At 38.5% G+C, this 22,191-nt stretch overlaps 1 protein-coding gene across 2 annotated transcripts in view; it reads left to right on the top strand.

The window, feature by feature from the left end:
* Positions 1-22,191, top strand: part of UVSSA (UV stimulated scaffold protein A) — a gene marked incomplete at its 5' end in the record, with an annotated part of 80,427 nt that overhangs the window by 22,931 nt on the left and 35,305 nt on the right. Inside the window, 3 exon segments of one of the 2 annotated variants that reach the window (XM_034771617.1) lie at positions 1,514-1,571; positions 2,997-3,049; positions 6,083-6,185. In XM_034771617.1, the coding sequence (XP_034627508.1) occupies positions 1,514-1,571; positions 2,997-3,049; positions 6,083-6,185 (214 nt within the window). 2 annotated transcript variants of the gene reach the window in all.

The raw sequence follows: 22,191 nt of genomic DNA, 5'->3' as shown, positions 1-22,191 counted from the left end.
GATGCACATGAGATATTGGCATGGTGGAATAATTTGCAAGATCTTCCAGTGAGAGTATTAGCATATAAATAGCAGATGCAATGACGACCATCACAGCTGAGTACATTTAATTTTTAGTTTATAAGATAGAATGGGTTTTTAAATGCATAGCCATCAAGCCTGCTGAAAGACAAATGAAGTTTAGAGTTCACTTGTCTGAGGATGCCTTACATCATTTTTTTTTTAAAAAGGGAAACAGAGACACATAAAACAGAGCACAAGTGATTTCTAGGATGAGAAGTAATTGAGATTGCAAACCAAGTTAATTAGACCATACAAAATTTATTTAATGGTCCCAGCTGTAGTTTGCAAGCAGTGTTTTAGTGAGTAAGTAGATACAGCTTCTTTACGTGTTATGTCTTTTTTCTCTTTCCTTTCTAAAATAATTAGTAACTCCTGTACATTTAGTTTTATAAACTGATTGCATTATATATTTTAGATATCGTATTGCTTGTTTAACTATGAATGTGGAGACTCCGTTTTCTAAATCCTCTTAATGTAGTAATCAATATAAAACTGAGAAAAGGACCAAAGGCTTCATATCTTGCAAAGTATTTTGTTGCAGGTTTTTTTGTATTTGTGTGGTTTGCTAGCATTTAGGATAAATGAGCAATGCATGTAACTGGATGGGTGATTATAATAAGATGCATTAACTCATTGGATGTACGGTAGGGCATAGGCTCAAAAGTAGAGAGGAGTTGTGATGAGATTTCTGCCAGCACACTATATCTTGTTTTGGGCTCTTATTTTTTAAGAGAGCCCACAGGAAGGAAGCATCTGATTATTTTTTTCCTCTGCTAGAGAAGGACTAAGTACACTTAGCTGACTAACTACAGAAGTCAGCACTGCTTTAACTTACTGCCATTGAACATGCAGTAGAATTATAAGACATCCATTTTTCTATCCCATTCCTAACATTCTGAACAGATACAGTAGGAAATGTTTCACTGTGGCCTATGAATTTGGAAGTTGGCTTCACTAAAACCAACACTGTTCTGGAAGGGAGGGTCTATTCAGGAATTCTGTCATTTTAGAAAAATGCTACTTTATCAATTGGGTGGATATCTTTTATTTTAAATTTAAATTAATTTAGTGCTTACAAAAGATGGATTGACAATATTCATTTGAAATAATTCATTTATCCACAGCATATGTATATCATGAGCAGTGACAGTTAACTCTATGTTTGAGGGACTATCCTGTAGTATAAGAGAAGGTAGTTTACTCTCCATTACCGTTCAGATCTGGCTACTAAGTTGATACTGCCAACAAGAATGCCAGTTGTGATGATGGCTTTTGTGAAGTGGTCTCTTCTCAACTGCTAACTAGACTGAGAACACAAATATTTTACCTGTTGTCTGGTAACCACTTTTGGTGACTGCTGACCTTAGTGGGGATTTAATTCTGTGGCCTAGAAGGGAAAAGCTTTATATTCCAGTATCCATCACCTGACTTATATTATATTTCTGTTCAGATATTGAGGAGCACAAGAAGTAGCACACAGATTTCTGATCTGCATGCCTCAACCCTTGGTAATTTATCAGTTTTGTTGATTCATATACATTATGTTTTGAATTTTTTTAAAGTGTCTAAATTTATCTGCCATAAATTCCAAAAGGCACATATTTCAGTGAATTGCACCATTTAAAATGTTAATTTAAATGTATATCCTTGCGAGCTAATTGGTAGTTTGAGGCTGCCGTTGTTAAGAAATTAATCCAATTTAAAACTGGTTGCCAAAATTTACATTTCTTATTACAAAAAAAGTAGAAAAGCAACATTAGGATGGCTCACATTTCATAAAGCATTTATGCTGTTCAGTCTGGGAGCAACAAAAGGGCTGTATGGAATAAATGCTCTTAGCAGGTGCTGGGGAAATGGAATTTATATCAGTGACTTCTCTGACTAAAGTAATGTTGCTGGGGAGTTCTCATCTGACTGAGTCAATTGTAGTGGAATGGAAGGGGAACAAAAATTGCATGAAGGGAATGATATAGATGTAATTAATTTTCTTCAGTCCGCTGACGTGTTAAGAAGTAACTAGTCAATAGTACCTCACAACTTTTGAATTTCTACCTACGATTAACCTCGCTACATATTTGAGAACCAAAAGGAAGATAGAGCTGCTTGTTTAAAATGATATAAAAATAAACCATGTTACGTCTGTTAAGAGGGAAAAGGAGGCTTAATTCCTAATAGTTAGCTAAGCAGTTAAATATTTTTACAGGAAAACTAAATTTAATAAAAGTTCCCAGTGAAATTCAAGGGTGCAAACAATAAGCATAATATTTTATGAAAATGACCCTCATATTTAAAATCTGGCATTATATGTTATGCATTGTAGCACCAAGTCCACATCTACCTTTTAGAAAATTAAAACACATAAATTCTGTTTAGTGTTTGATATGCACTGCACTAGCTGAAAGCCATAATGCCCCTAAAACCTTGGGTTGCTTTTCACCTTTCATAAATTCCTGGGTAGATTCTATACAAAAAATAATTTTCAGCTCCGTGGCTCATTGTTATTCAAACTTGATTGATCGTCGTCATTTACTCAGTGAGGAAGTTAAGTGCTCCTGTCATTTCCAAAGAGTATAATTGGGACGTTTCACAGGTCAGCGATAGTGACAGGTTTCCCTTTTGATTAGTGTTAGACTGATAACAAAAATTACAGTTTCCTATGATTAATGTTTCCTATAGTACCTAAATGCGCAGTTCATGGATTGTACCTAAACAAAGTGAATTTGCATCTGATTATGCCTTTTCACAGCTGGGCTTTTTGTGTGCCTCGAAGTTTTTGAGATCATCCAGGTATATAAGGATGTTGCTCCTGGTTCAGTTTTTAAGTCAGCCATGTGTGATATGCAGGTTGTTTGGTGAAACCTCTTCATAGATAAGTTTCTCAAGCAATATAGAGGAAATAACTTCTAAATTTCCCTTGTTTTGTTTGTTTTAAGACAAGGTCTGTGTCCTGAAGTCTTGCCCAGGTTTTGCAATATATATAATGTATGTAAGTATTTGAACTAAAACGTCTCCAATATCCTAGACACAATGTAGTGGATTTAGGCTAGATTATCAACCTTAACTAAGTTTTATTTTTGATTTTTCACATTTTGCACTAACAAATTCTAGACTGAGACCATCCATAACAAGCTTTAGTTTGGTGTAATTTGTTTTATAGCTGACTTAGAAATAGGAACTGAGAGTAGATAGTCTCTAACAGGACAAACAGGCAGCTCTAACTAGCCAGAAGAGAACTAATTTGCTCCCATCTCTTTACTTTAACAAGTAGAAGAGGGGGAAAAAATAGAACTTTGAAGCCACACTGCTAACAAACTAGTTCCTTTTCAGTCTCCCATCTGCTCATGTTGTGCTGAAAGCAAAACCCTACAATATTTCTCTTTCTAAAGGCCATCTGAAAGGTCTTCTAAAAGCTTGAAATTTAAAAAATTAATGTGCCTCTTTGGTAATTGGCTAACCCAGTCTGCTGGTGTGTTTGGCTGTAGAGCACTTGGCCCTTTCTGTGTTGAAACCCTAGTTTGACTTCCAGTCTGGTCCATGAGAAGTCAGATACAGCATGTGTCTGTCTTGGCCACACCAGGCAGGGATGAACTGCTTCTTTCCTTAAGATGAGGAGGAATAATTGCAGTGGGAAGTGAAAAGTAATTTAAAACTCAGAGCCCTCCAGCATGCCTAAAACATGGCAACTCTCTGTCTGCTGATTAGAGGTAGTGATGGTGTGGCCAACGGGACGTCCGTGGTTGTAGCTACGTATTGTTGACTTCAGGGGTGGTTTCAAACGAGTTTCTGGGAATTAATATTAAATCCAAAAAATAATTAGGGGAAGAAAGGTACTGTTTGGTTATGATGCACTTGATAAACCTACTGTCCTTTAGTACTTTTTAAAACTTAGGACTACAGTGTTCTGTGGAAAGAGTCAATTAAGAAACAAAGAAATTGTCCTCTAAATTTCACTTACTGAAGGGTAAATAGCAGTGTCAACAGCAACTGATCGTTTTCTGTTAGAAATGAGCTTCAGTGTCGCTTATAAGCAATGCTGATGCAAAGTTTTGCTAAGTTTGTTGATTTTTAATATACTCAGTAGACTAAGGTTTGGTTTCCAGGTTTTTTTGGCTTCAGAATCTCAGTATGATTTAGAGGAACTCAAGTGTGCAGCTGTGACACACGATTAGATTAGTGAATTACATTGGTAAAATTCTGCTGCAGGGGGAAATTGCTTCTTCCTCCTGTGCTTTCTACAACTAGTACCTGCATGAGAGAGGTAAATGCAGTGGGAAGGAAATTAAAAGCAATAATCCATGGTGGGAAAAAATTATCATAGGTGATCTAATCCCCTATTTCTCTGTTGCTTTTGTTTACTTCAGGGAATTTGAATAACTGTGATTGTGAGACTGTTCATTTAATGGATCCTTTGCATTGTTTCCCAAACGCATAAAAGCATATGGCAAAACTACAATAACTCCTGTATTCTGTGACATGTAAATCTCTTAAAATCTCCCCAAACTGGGCAAGAGAAATAAAATACTAGTGATTGGCAGCATTGCTGTCTTTTTAAGAGACTACCAGAATTTGGGGATTTTATAAGTTAGCTATACAAATTCTCATTGAAGAAAAGGCAAATGGTTTTTGCCCAGATAATAATTGTTGAGGGGAAATGTATTGGTAGATGTATGTGAAAGAAAGAGGCATTGGAGGAAGGTTGTAGAGTCTCATTGGCATACTCATGGCAAAAAAATAGCTGAAATAAAATTTAGGAAGCTGATAGCCTCTAATATGAATTAGTTGCTTTGATTAATTGAGAGGAACTGCATTTTTATTTTTCGACTACTCATAAATATTCTATTCTATGTATAATATGGGCTATACATGCATATATTTTAAAAATCCCAATAATTTCAGTTCCTTAGATTCCACATAGTAAGGTTTGCAACCTAATGCTGTAATTGTTTAGGGTCTTTCAAATCCGATAAGATACTTATGTATTGCAAGTATTTTTTTCTTTTAAAGCTGCTGTCAAAAAGTAAATACAGTAGAATCCCTTTTAATTGAATCCCACTTAATCGAGCCAGAGTCTTATATCCCAATCTCCCATATCTACTGCAGACTTCAACGCAGTTTGGGTTCTCAGACTGATATGCAGTGAAGGCCCTTGGCCTGCTAAAAAGAATTGTTCCTAATGTTGGCTGGATTCTTAATGCAATCATATATCCCCAAAACAAAGTGATGCAAACAACACACCTGTTGGCTTTTCAGAATGGCTTGATTTATTAGGGTTGTATTAGTTTCAGTGTGTCTCTTTTAAAATTGTCTGGACAGTACTCTCTAAACTGGGGAAACCATTGTGAATGTGGATGCCCTCTTCAGACAAATTGGGTATACTGTAATAATTATCTTATTTTAAGATCCAGGGTCTCTGGGACTATGTAAAAATATCCCTCCATCCATCCAGGTAACATGCCTCAATAAGTCCCAGAGTAGACTCCAACTCTGCAAAGGGAAGGAAAGTAAAATGGCATGACATTAAGGCAAGTTTGAATGTCTTTGATTTTATCAGAGTTGAGGCTGCCAGCCCATCCTTTGCTCATCCTATTTGGCCTGTTGTATGTGTTGGGGAAGTGTACCCAGTGGGTGATCTTACATAACGTGCTGAATGAGTTGAACCAACAAAACTAGGCTAGGCAGTGATCAGGCTCTCTATCACTTGCTCATTAAGTCAAGATCTTAATGTTGTTTTAACATTTTTTTTGTATTCTATAGTTTCACACTTTCTCACACTTCACCAACTGTGTGTCTTCTAATGGATAAGAAAACCTTTAAAGAAGATATCTCTTAGGGATTGAAGATGGCTTTAGAGATGAAATGTAAAACAAGGGGTCTAATCTTAGATGATGATTAAATACATAATTAGGGGAATACTTTTGGCTCAGAAGAGCCTCAGTAGTGGGCTGTCTTGCTGTCTGCTAATATTTTCAATATGGAGGGGAGAAAAAATAGTCTCATTTTCTGTATTTTTTCCCTGTAGATGAAAGTCTCCGACAATGAAGATGATGAAGATGAATTTGTGGAGGTCCCTGAGAAGGAAGGTTATGAGCCCCACATTCCAGACCACCTGCGTAAGGAATATGGTAAGTTTGCCCAGCTGTGAAAAGCTTTATCCCTGCATGTTACTGCTGCAGTAAAGTAAATAAACAGCTATTATGAAGTAATAAAGTGATCAGTGGTGTGGGTAATCTCTCTGACTGCTGTGAGGAAGTCATTACATAGATAGGGGAGCAGCGATTGGCTCTAGATAAACAAATACTTTCTAGGAGGAGAAGCAACTGAGACCAGGAGCTTATTTCATTCAGCCATGTTCCACTATAATTTAGAGACAGAAGCTGCTCTGTATGTGTGTGTGCATGTGTGCTAAAAAAAGATATTTATTTACTCAGAATAGGGTGGTAGGAGAGTATAATTGTAAACAACCATGGCTTAGAAATACTGAGGATGTTTTGGTGAAACAGGATAGGATTTTGTGCTGCTTGCTGCAATTATAGCATCTGCAGGCACACAGCCACTTACCACGCTGAGGGTGGTTAAATGTGGCCCACAACCTAGCCTCTCTCCAATGTGGGTGTCATTGTAACAAAAGGTTAAGTGGAGCTCAACCTCTCAGTACTTTGTTGTAGTGTCACTAAAGGAGTCCTAGATGACAAACAAAATATAATCTTGTTCTTGTCTGCTTCATTTAAATTTAGCATCCCTCTTTTCCAAACACATTCTAAAGCTTTTTGAAATAAATGAGTATTTGTAAAGTATACCTATAAAGTTGACAGGTTAATTATTGGAAAAAGGTGATCTAAAACAGTTAAATTCCAGTACATTAGTCCTTGTCCTCCCCAGGTAATGCTTCGGAAGTGACTGGAGTTTTACTTTTCTGTAACATTGTGCATTTTGAGCATCAAAAGCTTTTGGTATAGAGGGGATTACTGCCATCAAGTAAAAGTTAAAAATCCTTGACAGTGTAATAAGTTTTTTGTTCCTGCCTCACGTTTCTCCGGATTGTGAGGCTGACTAGAAATGGTGCTATGTTATCTTAGACCTTGTTGTATGAGTGGTTTTTTTAACACTCTTCTTCATGTCGTATTTTAAAACTTCTGTGTAATTTGAGCTGTATGGAAGTCAGTCTGCAGCTTTTTAATGTAGAAAGCCAAATCTCTCTCTTTTGTAATATTAAGGTGTGTGCATTAATGTTCCCTTTAAATTTTTCCATCCTTGTGCAGAATGAATTTTGTTATGTGCACCAATAGCGAGGTAATGTGCGGATGTGTGCCACCAGTAGAAAAAAACCCTAGATATAATATATATTTTTAAAAAGTTACCATAGGGATAATTGGTCCAGCCAGGACAGGTTAGGCATTTTAGAACTCACTACTCAAAGAATTAAATTTAAGCGTAAGAGAGAAATAAAAATGATATGCATAGACCAGTCAAAAAACTAAAATAACAATACTTTGAAAGAATACAGTTACAGAGAATATATATTTATTGTAGGAAGTATCAAGAAGTAACAACAGCAATAATACAAGTATGTGTAGGGGAGCTTGAGAGAGAGAGTGTGTGTGTGTGTGTGTGTGTGTGTGTGTGTGTGTGTGACAGAGACATGTGCTGCCCCTTTAAGTAGATTGGCATTCACCAGTCTGAAGCCTGCTTATTCAGACGCAGCAGCAGCCGCCAGCAAGCTCCTTCCCACATCCCACTCCTCAGCCCTGTCGTGTCCCCCCGCAGATCTGTGGAGATAGGGTGTCCCCCTGTAGCCTGACATCAGTGCCCCCCGCTCTTCACAGCAAGCAGGAGGCTTCTGGGAGCACCTGGCCAGGGGCTCCAAGGCAGAGAGCAGAAGCAGTGGGGGGGGGGGGGTGGTCTTGGTAGACTGCTGGGTAGCCGCGCAACTTAGAAGGAATTTAGGTGTGCATATATAAATCGAGAAAGTGGCAATTAGAGTGACCTTGTACTTTTGACTGTCTCATACCATGTAGACTGACTACAGTGTGTGGGAGGTCTGCAGTAAAGTTAGCCTGCTTGTCTGCAGTAGTTAACAAAGTCAGCTCAAGGAAACCTCAAAATATCGAGACATGCTAGTGCCTCAAAACCAAGTGAGGCCTCAAACAGGATGAGATCCCCATTGTGCTAGGTAAACATATATGAAGATGCAGACCTTTACCTTGGAGAGCTCACAATCCTAAAACCAGCAATATATGAAGGGTGGGCAAAAGGGAGACAATCAAATATTTACAATATTTATATATATGATCAATTTTTATAAATGTTAATGTAATTACGTCAATGAGTAAATAATCAGTTGCCCCAACTGCCTCTCAACTTAGTTATATAAATATTGGTTCATTCTGAGTAGGCATTGCAGTACTAGTGGGTCTTGAGAATGGACTTGAAGGAGAGGATTTGCACTAGGGATGATGGGGAGTCTGGTGTATTTTGCCTGGACTGTAATAAGCACTGGAACTTGGCTTCCATGTGTGGTTTAACAGCAGCCTGAAGATTCTTAGCATAACATATAAAAGGTCAGTTTAATCCTCACCACCTTCCATTCCAAGTGCAAAGCGCATGACTTCAGCCTGGCCTCCTCTATCATAAACACATAGCAATGTGTTCATTGAACCCCACAAAACAATGCCATATTGAAACAAAACAGTTGCACACACAGTTCTCCCTGTGGGAAGAGGATGAGAGAATGAACAAACCACACGTGACAGCTGTTAGTCACATCGTTTAATGCACTTACTGGAAGGTGCTCGGATACTGCATTGATGAGAACTTGTATGGAATAGAATAATCAGTTCCCTATTTCTATAAATATTGTAGCTAATAAAAAGATACATTCTTCTACTTTTTTTTTAACTGAAGAACCAAAATGCCAATTCCCCCTTCCTCCCCAAATCTGACAATGATATTTTGTATGTATATATATCTGGGTAGAAGGTAGGGGACATGCTTAGTATGAACTTCATAGACCTTTATTTGATTTCTTTTAAAAGTTTGTTGCTAGTAATTATTATTTCTGTTGTGTTCCTGAGAGAGTATGGTCTCCTTCTCTGGTGGAAAAAATTACTGTTTTAAGGCCTCAATTCAAGAAAGAATCCTTATTCAGAAAAGCTCTTAAGCACATAGGGATGGATGAAAACATATACTTAAGTGCATTTGTAACTTACTGGGCCAAATTCTGCTCTGTTTCCATAGTGTAACTATGGAATAATGTCATTGACTTCAGTGGAATTACTCTGGATTTACACCAGTGTAACTGAAAACTGCATTTGCTCCACTGAGTTCAAATCTTGTTGGGCCTATATTTTTAATCAAAAGATTTCTAGAAGTTAACTCTCCCAGTGACATGGTTCACTTTTACTAAATCAGAAAAAGCCTGATCAAAACCAATTTATATGCACTAAAGGGCCAATTTAGTATGGCCCAGATTTTTAAAGGTACTGTATTTAGGCATTGCTGTGCTCAGCATTGCAACACCTATGTCTCATTTTCAAAAGAAATTTAGGCACTTAGGAGCCAAAATCTCCTTAACAGTTGATAGGATTTAAACTCTTTAAGTCCCTAAATCACTTTGAAAATAAGACATAGGCTCCCAAATCAGTTAAGTGTTGCAATGCTGAGCAAATCAGTGCGTAAATACCTTTAAAAATCTGGGCCTAAAAGAATAAATCATGTGCATAGGAAAGATGTGTGATGTGATAGCAAGAGACTCAACTGTGTTGAAGGGTTAAATATTTAACTAAATATAGACATTTGTTTTTTCCAGATACAAAAGGGTTAAATCATCCCAATTGAATTATCCCAGCTTTATACAGCTGAAGTGTTATTTTGGTAGCTTTGTTTTTAATTCATGTGAAATGCTTTGCATATAGGAAACAATGGAATTTTACATTTCAGTTTAGAAGTCTAATGTGTTTGGAATCTCTTAACTACAGCATATTACACCTTCAATTTTAAATATGCTCTTGCTGTTCTACCAAAAAGTCTGAATAATTTAAAGGTTTTCCCCCCCTCTATTCTGCACCCGAATAAACAATGAAAGTCGAACAGCTCCTCAAATTAACGTTTTATGTAATGTAATAAAACAAAGATGTAATACACAACCACTGAAATTTATAAAATGGTAATCTAAATGTCATATCAGAAAGTCAGTTAATTCTCTTTCATTTTCCCAAAGAGAAATGAAAGTATTTACCAGTGAAATGAATTGCAACTTCCAATACTATTTTTGGTTGCAAATCTATATTTGTTGTTCCACTGAGATCTAAAATGTTTGTGCCAAGGGAAAATTTATTTTGGAGAGAGTATATAGATATAAATGTTGCAATCCCAAAAAGTTACAATAATATTTAATTGCTAAGATAAGGAGCTGAGTTTTATCATGGAACTGTAGGATGGGGGGAGAAATAGACAAGTCAATTTGAATCTCCATGTGTAAGATGAAATGTAAATTTGTTAAAAGAATTTAGGTGATTAGGTAACTGAAGTGTGAAGATATATCCCATTAGGGGTGTCATGCCAAATTAGCATTACCAGACTTTTAACGACCTCCCATTTGTATAATCCCTATTTACACTTGCACCTGATGTCTGTAGTGGGACAAGGGGCCAACCATTTTGCAGTATCACAGTCATTCTAAATGTACTGTTGTTAAAAAAAAAATGTCAGATACTTGTATAAGACACCCCAGATTGTTAGTTCATCTAGAAAAGACACACAAGTTCAGATAAAAAGGAATTAATACAGAAAATTACCAGTATAACTTTATTAGAATTGATTTTGATACTTTGCATTGAAAATAGTATCACTGCTATTGACTTATATTTTTTTTCTTCCAACGAATGTAATACTGCTGGAATGTTGCTAACACAGTAAAAGTTGGGGCTCTATTCATTTAAAAACAAATCTGGTCTCCTAGCTTGCATAATGTGATGTTACTGGGATAGACTAAGGCCATGTCTATGGTACAAAATTATGTTGACCTAAGTTACATCAGCATACAGTCACTGCAGTTATTAAATCACTTGTGTGTGTGCACACTTGGTTCCTTGTGTCGGTGGCGCACGTCTTTACCAGGAGTGCTTGTATTGATGCAGAAAGCAAATGCAGTACACAGTGGGTAGGTATCCCACTGTGCAACTCACCACCTTCTAGTGCAGGGTCTTTTGGGAAGTTCTTGCAGTGCCTGATGGGGACGAAACAAGTCATGCAGGGGTGACTGGGAGCATGGGGCAACTTTCCATAATTCAGTGTTCTCCATCCCACAATTTTGTCTTCAGCCCAAAATATTTTGTGCCTTTTTTTTTCTTTTTTTTCAAAATGCCATAAAATCGCCTGGCTCTCCTCTCTATCTGCCACCTCTGACAGAAGCATGGAGCCTGCACAGCTCTGCACTATTATTATGAGCGTTGCCAGCACAGGGAGCCTGATCCTGCAGTATTTGCAGAGCCACAAGAGGACCCGCATTGAACAAGGCGATTCCTTGGAGGCTAGATTGTTATGGGACATAGAAAGAAACAATTCAAGGTTGTTGGTGGTGTTCATGGAGCAGCTGCAGACAAGGGAGCGCTGGTTCTGGGCCCGAGAGACAAACACTGACTGGTGGTCTCATATTGTCATGCAAGTTTGGGATGATGAGCAGTGGCTGCAGAATTTTCAGATGTGCAAGGCCACATTGGTGGATCCGTGCGCTGAACTTGCCCTCGAGCGCAGGTACACCAAAATGAGAACTGCACTGACAGTGAAGTGAGTGGAGATTGCATCATAGAAACTTGCAACTCCAGATTACTACTAGTCAATCGGGAATCACTTTGGAGTCAGGAAATCCAGTGCAGTAGCCATTGTCATGCAAGTGTGCAGGGCCATTAATTGCCTTCTGCTATGCAGGACTGAGACTCTGAGCAATGTGCAGGACATAGTGGATGATTTTGCAGCAGTGGGGTGATAGATGGCATGCATATCGCTGTTTTAGCACCAGAGCACTTTGCTACAGAGTACATCAACAGAAATAATTACTTTTCTATCATTATGCAAGTGCTCTGGAATCACTGGGAACCCTTTATTGACATCAATGGTGCGTGAATCTTTAAGACTATCTCAACAGTAAAGTGTGCAAAAATACAGAATAGTTCTCAAACACAGAAACTGCTCTTTAGTATTTAAGTTCAGTCTTCCCAGTGCATGGAAGGATAAGAAGAGCTTCCCACCAGTGGCTCCAATGCACTCCCCCGTCAGTATTTAAAAACCGAAACTTCCTGTTATAACATTTAATTAAAAAAACAAAATTCCTTTTCACCTGACAGTAAGAGTTCATATAGTGAATACCAGTAAGTAATGGATGATTGCATTTGTAAATATTAAAAGATTAATAACAGGTCATACAATTTTCTGAAGACAGTCTGAAGTGTATTTGCAGTTGTGCATGGTGGACCCTAATCTCTGCATAATAGCAAATGTATTTTTGCAAGTGCAACTTGTACGCACAATTTTTCTAAAAATCTGGCCCTTTGGCCTGTGCCTACCAAGATGTGCAATTGATGGATATAGTAATAAAAAAACACTCTGACAGTATAATAGAACTGCGAGTCATTCCAGGCAAAAATAGGAAGGGAATAAAAAATATGCAAAAGTAAATTTATAATTCTTCTGATGCACTCAGATTATTTTATATATTCTGTAAGAGCAAGCAGTCTCAACATTTTTAAAAAAACGTTTTAGTGAATGATCATGAAATATACTAGATATGTAGTCCTGGAGACTGAAGTCTGTTATCCACACAACAGGAACAACATGCATGGTAATAGAACAAGCTTTGCCATGCTATCCTGACAATGTGGCTCAATCCTTTTGTGGAGGTACCACCTTTAGGGGTGCAAGGGTAGTTCAGTCTTCATGCTCGTTTAGTTCTTTGTCTCTCAGCTGAAACCACCAAACTCATTCACCAAAACTGGTAAAGTAAAGTTAAGAGTATGCCTTACTAGTTTTTTTTTTTTTTTGTCCAGTCTAGTTTTAAAAACTTGCTTCCTTTGTGCGACTATATGATTGTCAGTTTTCCAGTATTTCTAAAAATTAAATTGAATCAGTAAGTAATGATTCATTGCATTGCATGCTAACCCACAAAGATGGTGTGAGTATTAGTCTTTCCTTTTAATACCTGGGTGGTGATATGTTCACAATCTAGAATATGGTTAACGCAAGCACAGTGCTTCCTTTGTGGTACTGTGGAAGCAATAGCTTTAACCTTTAGTCGGTCTTCTATACATATTATCCAACTAAATTTGTACTTTTGCCATGCCAAGTCTTTTCTAGTCCTTCATGCCCATCTCCCTTTTTGATGCAGAGTGAGTTGAAGAGAGCCAGAAAGCAAGAAGATCATATTAGTAAATTGCTTATAGAAACATTTCTGTGCTTTTACCTTCTATCTAAACCAAATTCCAACTGTAAACGTTGTTAGTAGTATTGGTATAAAAGATTTACGGTGTTATTTCGCTGTTTATAACAGAACTCTGTGCAGAACCAAGGCTCTCATATCTATCACAACATGGAAAAAAACCTCTTCCTCTGTTTCAAGATGTTAACCAAGGCATCTTCATACTAAAGCTAGCAAGCATCCATTAGCTCTCTTCAGCTCAAATCCCGTTTTTCCCTTGCTCTGTCAAAAATGTGAATGATGGAGCAAGGTCTTCTTGGAAACCATGAGAAACAAACAACCCACTTTGTATCAAGCTTTTCTCACTGCAGCATTTGAGCACCCCTTTGTTTCTTACCTGCTGGTAAGAAAAATGTTTTGATTAGTTTGCAGGGGTTTCTCTTGGTGTGCGTGTGTGTAAAGGACTTAGTTAAAATTTTTTTTGATGGTTTACATTTAGTTTTAAAAGTGGTGAGGTCTGTGGTTATTGATTCTTATCTCTTGTAGAAATGAGTTCCATTGTCTAAGTCCTGCTGCCGTGAAAGTTCTGCACTCATTAATTTCCCCTTGTTGGTTGACGGTTTCGTTGTTCCAGTAAAGTGGAACTGCTATAATAGGTCACAGTTGAGGAGGGGAGGGGAAAGGCAGCAATCTTTCATGTGGCTAGAACCAATCCCATGGAGGAGTTAGACTGTCATGACAATGACCTTGAACTGGACTGTGCTTAAGTAGTTGTCAGATCAAAGAGGTGAGTATTGGAGTGAGGTGATTAGTGACCTTTGTTGTCAATGGGATGCTGTATCTCATAACAATTGGTTGCTTTTCATGATGTGGCTTTGTGCCTCAACATTGAGGAGTTTTGACCAAGGCTGAAGGTCATGAATATATAGATCAGTGTGGGTGATAAAATGGGGTACAGTCTTCTGAGCAGTTGCATATGGAAGTGAGTATTTTTATTCTATAACTTTGGTAACTATCCAGTAACTTTGAAGAGCCCAAAATGATCATAGAAGATTAGGGTTGGAAGAGACCTCAGGAGGTCATCTACTTCAACCACCTTCTCAAAGCAGGAGCAACCCCAACTAAACCATCCCAGCCAGGGCTTTATCAAGCTGGGCCTTAAAAACCTCTCAGGATGGAGATTCCACCACTTCCCTAGGTAACCCATTCATGCTTCACCACCCTCCTAGTGAAATAGTGTTTCCTAATATCCAAACTAGACCTCCCCCACTGCATCTTGAGACCATTGCTCCTTGTTCTGTCACCTGCGACCACTGAGAACAGCCTAGCTCCATCCTCTTTGGAACCCCCCTTCAGGTAGTTGAAGGCTGCTATCAACCCCTCCCCCCCTTCTCTTCTGCAGACTAAATAACCCCAATTCCCTCAGCTTCTCCTCATAAGTCACGTGCCCCAGCCCCCTAATCATTTCCGTTGCCATTCGCTGGACTCTCTCCAATTTATCCACATCCTTTCTGTAGTGGGGGCCCCAAAACTGAATGCAACACTCCAGATGTGGCCTCACCAGAGCCGAATAGAGGGGAATAATCACTTCCCTCAATATGCTGGCAATGCTCCTACTAATGCAGCTCAATATGCCCATTAGCTTCTTGGCAACAAGGGCACGCTGTTGATTCATATCCAACTTCTCGTCCACTGTAGTCCCCAGGTCTTTTTCTGCAGAACTGCCACTTAGCCCTAGGCTATAGCAGTGCATGAGATACTTCCATCCTAAGTGCAGGATTCTGCACTTGTCCTTGTTGAACCTCATCAGATTTCTTTTGGTCCAGTCCTCCAATATGTCTAGCTCACTCTGAACCCTATCCCAAGGCTGCTGACCAGTTTCAATATATGGAGGCAGATGCTCTTGATAGTGTGGAATTTTATAGAAAAAACAAGATCCTTAAAGCTCTTTTTCTTTTTCTCACCAGCATTACCTCAGACCTGCCTGGGTTCAGCTTTAGCTAAATGCTGATTTTGGCTAGGCAACAAAGATATTTGCGTTGTGCTGCTTGCTTATAACACACAGCAGATGTAGAGATGGATGTCGTCTCCATAATGCTAGCACTTCAGTCCATGTTGTCTTGTCAGCCCCTCTAGTGGCTTTGTAGAGATAATTGATTAATAACATGGGGGACAGAATTAGGCCCTTGGGGATTCTTAGAAGTCTAGGAATTGTTTCTCATTCAGATTCTTTGGATTTCAGATAGCTCTTTGCAAAGACTTCTGACAAATTCTTTGATTTTTATTTTTTTTTCCAGGAATCGCTAAAAAAAATTTTTACACTTCCTTTTTCAGGTTCAGATTCAGGAAAGCACATGCCTTAGCTAACTTCCAGTAGGGATGCTTTCCTGAATCAGGGACTCAGTCACTAAGGGATTGTACGTTCTCCATGTAACTCAATAGGTTTGTTTAGCTAATATCGTAGGTCTAATTCATAGATTCTAGGACTGGAAGGGACCTCGAGAGGTCATCGAGTCTAGTCCCCTGCCTGCATGGATATGCTGTGGATCTTGAGTTTCATTCTTGGGATCTGGACTTCATAAATTCTAAGTCTTATTTTTCTTCAGTTGAGTGTAGCTGCATTACAGAACTCAAAACCCTCCTTCCCAGGCTCAATGATCCTGCTCTGTGTACCTCAGGACTAGGAACTGCACAGGGGATGTCGCAGTGCCCCTCAGGTTATGTGCAGTCATTCTTCAGAAACTTGGAGAAGACCAAAGTAAACAGACAGAAAAACATTAGAATTCATAGTCCCATTCTCAGAAATTAAATTCAGAACCAAGAGCATGATAGAGCTGCAACATTAGCAGACCAATTAGTCCATTAGGTTACATGGAGAATTTACAGTCAGTTATTGACTTCTATAGGGAAAAACCCAGAGCAGTTATTGAAAAGGGAGTAAGAAACAGCATTACCCCCTGCTTTCTGTATCCTGCAGAATTTAGGAGCCTTTTCCTCCCCCCCCCCCATTAGAAGACAACAGTATTAACATACAATTCATTATCTTCATTCAGAAGATATAATCCCTCTGATTAAACAAGCATATTTTTTCTTTTTTTAAGAAGGAAGTATAGAGTAAAGACTTTTGTTAAATTAAGATTAAGGTTGCTATTTAAAAAAATCTTCAAAATTGAGGAAATGAATAGTGAAGGTTACTGACTACATAATTAAAATAATACTGCCCTTAATAAATGGTTTATCAGAAATCTACCTAGAGGTGATAGTCAATATTCAAATTACAACTTTGACTTTGATCCACTATATACAAAAAATTTAAACAGTTTTTCCTCAGTGCATGCAATTATTAGAAATATTTTAGCTGTTAATGTAAAAGTAAAATTGCTACATTACATTAATGTTAAAAATCATATTCAGACAAAAATATCCCTTTTACAGTAACCCATAAAGAAAAATAATTCAATATATTTTAAGTCAATATAAAATATACCTAAGAATTGAATATAAATTAAATATTTGCACATTTACAGAAAAACGTGATTAACATTTTTCTACTTCCAGCAAAATGTTAACATTGTTTCTTACTCATATATATGAAGGAGTAGATTATGAAAATCCTTTCACACTTCCATGCATGGGTCCCTCTTGTAAGTAAGGTCCTTCTGAAATCTGTAGGCCCTTCCTCAAGTTGGTGACTACATTCATCTCCTACTGAAATTCATAGAAGTTGAAGGTGCTGAACACTGCACAACACAATCAGCATCTTGTAGGTTTGTCCACAGGATTAAATTTACAAGGGGACTGTTCACATGCACATTAATAGGGTGGCAAATTTGTCACAGAGCAGTCGTGGTAAATTTAATAAAAGTTGCAGGTTCAGGGGGATATAGTGTGTGAAGTCATTGGAGTGCTCTCGTCCTAGACTAGATTAAAAATGGGGTAGAGATAAGGTTATAATGAGCATTAAGGTTATAATTGTTAGCATGTCTGTAATTGTTTTGTCAAACCACATAAGATGTGTAATGTAATTTAATTTTTGTATTTAATGACCTTAGCTATTAATTATGTTTTTTATAGCTTAGGATTTTTAATGTGCAGTTATAACAACTTTAATGAAAATTTGTTAGTGAACATGTGTGCATTATAGGGGGAGTTGGTAGTGGCCTTTATATTTAGGTTGCCTAACACTCTTCATTATAAAAGATTCTTTCAACTTTTCTTCAGGAAGCTCTGCGTATGTCCATGTGATGCAGTTTTTATCATGCTTATGATTACCTCACTTGCACTCAGTTAAAACATCTACATTTGCCAGAATTATATCTAACATTTCAGACCTCCTAGCACTTCGAACAGCTGCTTTGGGGATTTTTTTTGTTGGGTTGGTTTTGTCAGATACCTCATACACCTACAGGACTAGAAATAGGTGCCATCAGAAATGGAAGATTCTGAGCTTCCCAGTGCAGCGTACAATACTTGGAGCCCTGGAAGGCTCCAAGATACTGTTAAACCATTTTAGATATTTTTTTAAAAAGCTCTTTTCAGTCATTTTTAGAAACTTTTAAAACCGTTTAGCTTTTTCTTTACCTCGGAGGTCTGTATAGCTGAAGTCATGTTACCCAGGGAGCCTGCCTTTAGAGGTGGAAGGATAGGAGGGAGGATTCCAATAAAGTGGTTTAAAATAAAGCAAACTCTAAAACACTTCTGAAATGAATTTCAAAAATACATGATGCCATGTGATATGAAAAGATTGTAGCACCTGTTGGGGATGATCTGCATAATTCAGTCAAGGTTTCATCCCTCATGAGTAATGGATGAATAATGAAACCTTTACAATACATTATCACAATCATAATTTGTTTACACACACTGTGTATATGCATACATAGATATTATAGGCTGGATTCTGAACCACTGAAGACAATGGAAGCTTTGCCATTTGTTTTTGTGGGCACAGGTTCAAGCTCTCTGTGGGAGTACTTCTGTGTATTCATATAGAACTTGCCTTGCAAAATTCTCTTCACCCAGCTTACTGTATTTGGTGAGTAAAAATATCTTTAGTTTTTTCAAGATCATGGTGGTAACGGGTGAGTGAGTAAATATTATACCCAACCTGGTAAATTTCCCTGAGAGTTTTGTGTGTGTGTATATATTAATATAAATTACACATACTTGGCTTGGGTAGGACTCCTTAAAATGTGAAACAGAAATTAAATATTATATTTCTCCAGGAAAGTTGCAGTCCATAATACTTGTTTATATTCTATCTCCGTTTTTTCAATTAAATGTAGGTGAATCTGAAGTAGTTAGATTTAGTCTAAATCCACACAGCTGAGGAAACCTGTGCTCTTTCTTTCTCGTTTCTTTCTCTGAATTTTGACTGAGGGGCTTTTATCTCCTCCTAATCCCACCATTTCTGTCAGGACATAATCTCTTTCTCAAATTTACATTTTAATTACAAGGCCAGCTGAACTAGCTAAAATCAATAATGTCAGCATTCAGCAGCCTAACTTTCAGTTGAAACCCCAGCCTCTCTATTTCCTACTATCGATTTATCTCTTGAACACTGTCTACTTTATTGCTTCAGGCAAATAGGTGCCATTTGGTCAATTTAAACAAAAAGGGGTATTTGGACATTTTATGATTCTTTCTAAAAGCAGATATTGGAACAAATTTGAACCCAGCTACTGTACTTCTGCTAGATGAAATACAGGGAATAGTTGAAGTCTATAGAGGGATTTTACTTTTAAAATCACATTCAGTGTCTTGTATTTATAACACAAATATAGAAGTTTCATCTATCTGCTTTGGGGGATTCTTGCTTTATCTTGTCACCAAAACTAATTTTATAAACAAATGTTAAAATGTGTACACTATAACAGTATTTGTTAATGCTGTAATAATGTATTTACCTTTCACATGTTTAGCCATCTTTCTTTTAATGGTTTAAAATAACAAATCAATGAAAAAATATTTTGTTCTTGCAACCCTTCAGAATTCCTGTATTGATCTTTTGGTTGTGATTGTATATATCTAAATGTCACATTGTTCATTTATCTCTCTTGACGCGCGCGTGTGTGTGTGTGTGTGCGTGCGCCGGTCTAACTCAATGTGATAAGTGATTGATTATGCTTTGCATATACAGTGTAGGAATCAGGATTACAACTAAAGTTTTGGAACAAAATTTGAACTTTTTTTTTTAAATGGGTCTTTCCCCCCCCTCGAGTATAGAACTGCTAAACTTTTTTTTTAATATTAGCAATGACTGCAATATAATGCAAATGTCATAGCTGTGACTTTAAATGGTGCTTTCCAAAAAGGTATTTTTATCCCCATTCCAACCTGTTTTTTTTAATCTGGTCAAAAATTGTTCTGTCCTACATTCAAGACATCATAAATTCTTCTGGGCTAATCTTGTTCATATCAAAGGATTTGTATATTATGACTAGTTGTATATTGTGAAGGAAGTTTAGCTAGAGCAGTTAAGACTTGGGGAAGTAAAGTACCCTTATAACTGGGGAGTATGTCTACACTACAAGCATCGCAGAGGCACACCATTAGTGCAGTAGCTATGCCACTGTAGTGTAGACACTTATTACAGTTGAGGAAGGGTTTTTTCCATTGCTGTAGTAAATCCCCTCAAGAAGCAGTAGCTAGCTCGGTGGAAGAATTCTTCCGTTGATGTAGCTGGGTCTACATTGGAGGTTAGGTCAATGTAACTATGTTGCACCGGGCATGAAATTTTTCACATCCCCGAGCAATGTATAGGTATAGACCAGGCCATCTTTTATAATGGGATTGGTTTGGTTGTGCTTTGTTGCAACGCACCTGTTTGTTGGCAAACTTCCTTAAATCACTACAGCTGATTATGATAGACGTTAGAGATGGGAAAATTCTAGTCCATCTTCTTCTGTAAACCCTTCTACTCCTGCGTAGTTTCTTTCAGTGTAATGTTAAGCGCTGTTCTTCGAGTGCTTGCTCAAGTCCATTTCAGTGTAGGTGTGTGCTCACTCCAAGCACCGCCGCTGGAAAGTATTTCCCTCAGTGGTATATGTCGGGTTGGCTCTGATGCCTACTAGAGTCGTGCCCTCATAGCGCCAGTACATAGGGCCCTGCCGTTCCACCTTCCCCTAAGTTCTTTCTTATTGCCTGTGACAGTCGCTGGAACTTCTGCTCATCCTGTGTTCATGAAAGTACTCTCCTTGGTGAACTTTGCCTTTTCCTGTATATAGTTAATTATAGTAGTTAGAATTTACAATTCAATGTTATTTAGTAGTAGTTAGATTAGAACCTTTGTTATTGGGGTTACCACTTCCCTGGCACCAGGGCATGCCTTGGTTACCTGGGACTCTTGTGTACAGCCCCTTGAGAACGCAACTACAAAGTGAGTTTGCAAAGATGGATCTGCTGTTCACCCACTGGTGGAAAGTCAATATCACTGCCAGGTGGGTTATAATTGAGGATACCAATAGCCCTTGTTGCTTCAGGTGTAGCAAGTAGTTCAGAATACATGGAACTGATAATCACGTGAGCGAGACCCTTTCTGCGCTGTCCAGATCGACTTTTCCATTTTCCCAGGTATGTGGCCCTCGTGGATGGTTTTTGTTCTCTAAAAGAACTTCTTGAACCAGACTTGAGCATGCTAACTCCAAGGGGTTCAGCCCTGGAGCTTCCAGGCCATAAGATGGAGGGACTTGAGGTTCGGATGATGTAAGCATCCGTGATCCTCAGAGATGAGATCCAGAAACAGAAGTAGGCTGATTGGTGTTTCCACCAAAAGATCCAGAAGGGTGGTAAACCAGTGCTGGCGAGGCCAGGCCGGGGCTATCAGGATCAGGTTTGTGACTTCCTCTCTAACCTTCAGCAGAACCTTGCGTATGAGAGGAAAGGGGGGAATGCGTAGTAAAGATGGTCTCGCCATGGAAGGAAAAACGCATTCATGAATGAGCCCAGGCTGTGATTCAGAAAGGAACAGAACTGAAGACGCTTTCAGTTGTGTCTGGTTGCAAAACCAGTGTATCGGGGAGTTCCCCACCTCTAGAAAACATTCTTTACGATATCCGGGCGGATGGACCATTTGTGATTGGAGAAAGACCAGTTGAGGCAATCCGCTAACTTGTTCTGTCCCTCAGGGAGATAGGAGGCGAGGTGAATTAAGTGGGATATGCAGAATTCCCACAGGCAGAGAGCTTCCTGACATAGGTGGTTCCCCATTCAAGACCTTAGCAATGTGATCTCTACTCTACTTGTCATGGAAGGTAGCCTTTCTGGTGGCCATCACCTCGGCCATAAGGGTCTCGAAGATTAGGGCCCTTACTTCAGAACCTCCATACACGGTCTCCTTTGAGGATAAGGTCCAAATGTGCCCTCACCCTGCCTTCCTCTGAAAGGTGGTGTTGCAATTCCACAATAACCAGGACATTTTCCTCCCGGTTTTCTACCCAAAACCACATGCCAACAGGCAGGAACAGAGACTTCATTCATCTGATGTCAGGTGGGTGCTGGCCTTCTACATAGAAAGAACTAAATTATTTAGGAAGACTACTCAGCTTTTCATGGCAGTGGCAAACAGGAGGAAAGGTCTCCCAATCTCAACCCAGAAAATTCCTTCGTGGATCACTTCTTGTATCTGTGTGTGCTACCACCTGGTGAAAGTCCCTGCTCTGGCCCTGATGGCACATTCCAGAAGGGCACAAGCGTCTTCAGCTGCATTTGTGGCACAGGTT

The sequence above is a fragment of the Trachemys scripta genome, chromosome 5 (genome assembly GCF_013100865.1).
Source record: "Trachemys scripta elegans isolate TJP31775 chromosome 5, CAS_Tse_1.0, whole genome shotgun sequence".
Lineage (NCBI taxonomy): Eukaryota > Metazoa > Chordata > Testudines > Emydidae > Trachemys > Trachemys scripta.
Note: the sequence above shows the minus strand (reverse complement) of the source record. Positions and strands in the feature narration are given on the sequence as shown.